Source organism: Nilaparvata lugens, chromosome 7 (assembly GCF_014356525.2).
Source record: "Nilaparvata lugens isolate BPH chromosome 7, ASM1435652v1, whole genome shotgun sequence".
NCBI classification, from domain to species: domain Eukaryota; kingdom Metazoa; phylum Arthropoda; class Insecta; order Hemiptera; family Delphacidae; genus Nilaparvata; species Nilaparvata lugens.
In genome coordinates this window covers 15,945,085-15,948,327 of record NC_052510.1, presented here as the reverse complement: position 1 = coordinate 15,948,327, position 3,243 = coordinate 15,945,085, and the positions used below count along the sequence as shown (strand labels likewise).

The 3,243-nt window shown below is 33.7% G+C and overlaps 1 protein-coding gene across 1 annotated transcript; it reads right to left on the bottom strand.

Moving 5' to 3' along the window:
• Positions 1–1,049: 1,049 nt before the first annotated feature.
• Positions 1,050–2,211, bottom strand: LOC111058942 (L-seryl-tRNA(Sec) kinase). Its single transcript, XM_039432183.1, has one exon. It carries the CDS (start codon positions 2,063–2,065, stop codon positions 1,121–1,123), a length of 945 nt encoding a protein of 314 aa, XP_039288117.1. The 5' UTR covers positions 2,066–2,211; the 3' UTR covers positions 1,050–1,120.
• Positions 2,212–3,243: the final 1,032 nt, after the last annotated feature.

Below are 3,243 nucleotides of genomic sequence, written 5' to 3'. Positions count from 1 at the left end.
ACAGAGATAGAAGGGAATTTAATATTTTTCCACGAGATGGGACAAAGTGACCTCGCGGTAGACAGTCACCTCGGTTGACGATACCTCATAAAAGGTGCCGTCTATTGCGTTTGATTAGCAAAAGGGAATGGATAAGAATTGGGCAAGTTGAATTTATTATCCAAATATTTTTATGTTCAACCTACATCTTCTTCACCATCAAGAAAGTTTACATCATCAAAATTGGTGCTTTTGAAGAATGGGCGATGCACCAGAGGAATGTATTTGAAGAGTAATGACATCTAGCATGTCATGTTTCTTCGAAGCGTTGATGATACATTGCTGACTGTATTATTGGTCTGGCTAGGGCGATCTTTGGAAAAGTGATGTTTTTGGCCACCTTCATGTGGTTTTGCAGATCCAAGATTTATTAATGGTTCAGCATCATCAATTTAGCCGGCCGGGTTGGTCTAATGGTAAGGAGCGTTACAAACTTCAGTCTGATAACACCGCCTGGTTCATGGGATCGAATCCCGCCGATGGCATGGACGTTTGATCATCTCATAAAATCATCAACACACTTTCCATTACACACGCACAAGCAAAAAGATCATGTAGGCATCATTCGCAATGAAAAAAATGGGTTCTGAACATAATTAGTTGACATATTTCCCAATTCTTCTCAATTATGAACAGTGCTGTTCATTTCAGAAGTTTATTTCCTACAATCTGTAGCTTGTTGAATGTATATTATTATAAAGAAACAAACCACATTACAGTACTAGAATTATTCCGGACACAATATGCCAGTATGTCCACTCATGCTTCTAGATATTCGCCAATCGCAACTGTCCTTGCATTGGAGAAATCGTAAAATGTTCAAGTAGGTGATACATTTAAAAACTCATGGAGTCAGCTTCACAATAATTCAATCTATGGTGGGTCAGATGGGAAGTGGGTTATAAATGCCCCAAAATTTGCCCATAACATTTTTGTATCTTATAGAGTACTTAGAATAAAGTTAAACTAAATTATCTATTTCAATACAGCTTAAATGAAGAAGAGATAAATAATAATAATGAAGAGTATACAACCAGAATAATTTATTCAACAGTAATTAAAAAATAATAATCATTACATTTTAAACATTATTATTTGTAAGGAGATGTTGGAAGTAATTCTGTATCAACTCATTGTTTTGTGCATTCTGATCTTCAAGCGCTACTGCTACATATTCCGGAAGAATTAAACTCTTTGTCCTCAAACAATTGAGAATGTTCAATTTCCTAGCATTTAACTCTTCAGCATAAGACCTGACTTCATTTTTATTGGAACTCCTGAAACTTACTATATTACTTCTAATGAGAGATCTTAACGATAAATCTACTAAGTGAATTGGAGAATTATTGGAATTTTGGTTATCGGTATTGAAATTTGAAGACATAACGGAAATATCATTTTCATTTGGAATAGTAAGCAATGCTTCTTTTATCAAATATTCTATTTGTTTCAAAACTTCAGAACTTTGCAAAGAGGAATGGAATGGAAAGGAAACAGCAAGTTTTTCCCATTGGTTTTTCCTGTCAGGTATTTCTATTAAATCATTCATTCTCAGTATAATACTTTCTGGCACTTTTGAAGAAAATTCCCTTTCAGCATTCACTTGAAGAGACTGTTCTAAAGTAGCTTCCATGAAAATTTGACAAAAACCAACTCTCAACTGTTTTGCAAGTTTAAAATACTCGTATCTCATGCTTCTGTAATACATATTATCATCAATGACAATTAAAGAACACTTATTTGAATATTCTGGTGAATTGTCAACTTTAGACTTTTCTTTATTTTGGAACTTGATTTTTTCTATAACGCTTTGAACGGTGTTGAAGATCTCTTTTCGTTTATCTTTAAAATTCTCACAACTTGATGATTCTAAATGAGGCATCAATTCATCGTAGGAGAAAGGAAGAACATTATAATTCAGGTTTTCGTCTGAATTGTTAACCAAGAAGTTAGTAAAAAAGGTTTTACCTGAACCAGGTAATCCAACCAGTAATAGAATGCAGATATTATTTGAATCTTCAGCCATTCCACGGATCTAATAACAAACTTGAAGGAAATAATTATTATTGATGAATATCACATCTAGTACAGTCCTACTAAGTTGACAAGCAGTTTTGCCAAATATCAGCTTTGTGCTGTGACGGGCTGACTGGTGGCTGGAGTTTCTGGTGAAGCCTGGTTTTGCTGCATTTGTGCCTGTTCTGACAAAGCCTGCGCTTTCTGGAACTCCTCCACTCGTTTGTTGATAATCATGGGTTGCAGCTCAAGATAAACATTCTGCACCTTATGGTTCACGCGTATGTGTTTAATCACACATGCATCCAAGCATTTTTTCTGTAAAATATGAAACAACAATTCATTATTTTCGCTTTTAAAATTACAACCTAAACCTACAGAAATAGTTGGTTACCTTATCATGCAATAATAGTTCATATACTTAAGGTGGAATGAATGTGATGAAGATATTACAGTAAAGAAATTCATTTTATAATTTTTATTTACAAGCAAAATTCACAAAGTAGGTGCTGTACTTGCAATTACAAAATAAATGTAATTAAGACACTAACATTCTGCAGAACAACTACCTTGATATAACAATCAATGAATTGCTTAGAAATGAGTTTTTAAAATTTTCATTTATATATATTTTTTAAGTTGTTGATGATGATTATCAAGCTTACGTTGATAGGAAAGTTATGCTTGGGTAGAATTGAACTTTATATTATTATCAACTTGACCATCTAAAATTGTACAATGGTCTTTAAAATCTACTTATTGCATGCAGACATTAAATGATCAAGAATGAATAAATTTACTAGCAGTAAGGAATCAACAATTAATAAAAATAATTGCCTTGAATCAACTAACATTAAGAGCAACCTCCCCTTCTTGAATGAATCCATTCAATCATCCATCAATAACTCGCAGACGACTTTACATCCTGTAAGCTGCATATGAGTCCACACTTGAAATTTAGACAATATGAATGTCAACAATGCTTGTCGTCGTCGACTGCGGAAATTTACGCACAAACGAAAATGCACCTTAAGAGAATGCCTGCTGCGCCCTAACTCCGCTTTCTAAGTAATAATAAAGAGCAAAATAAACTTATAAGTAGATCCAAGAGGTGCACGTTAGTTCTTCGCATGGGAGAATAAAGGACAATGTTGATTTTAACATACAATTTTGTCAATACACAAAATA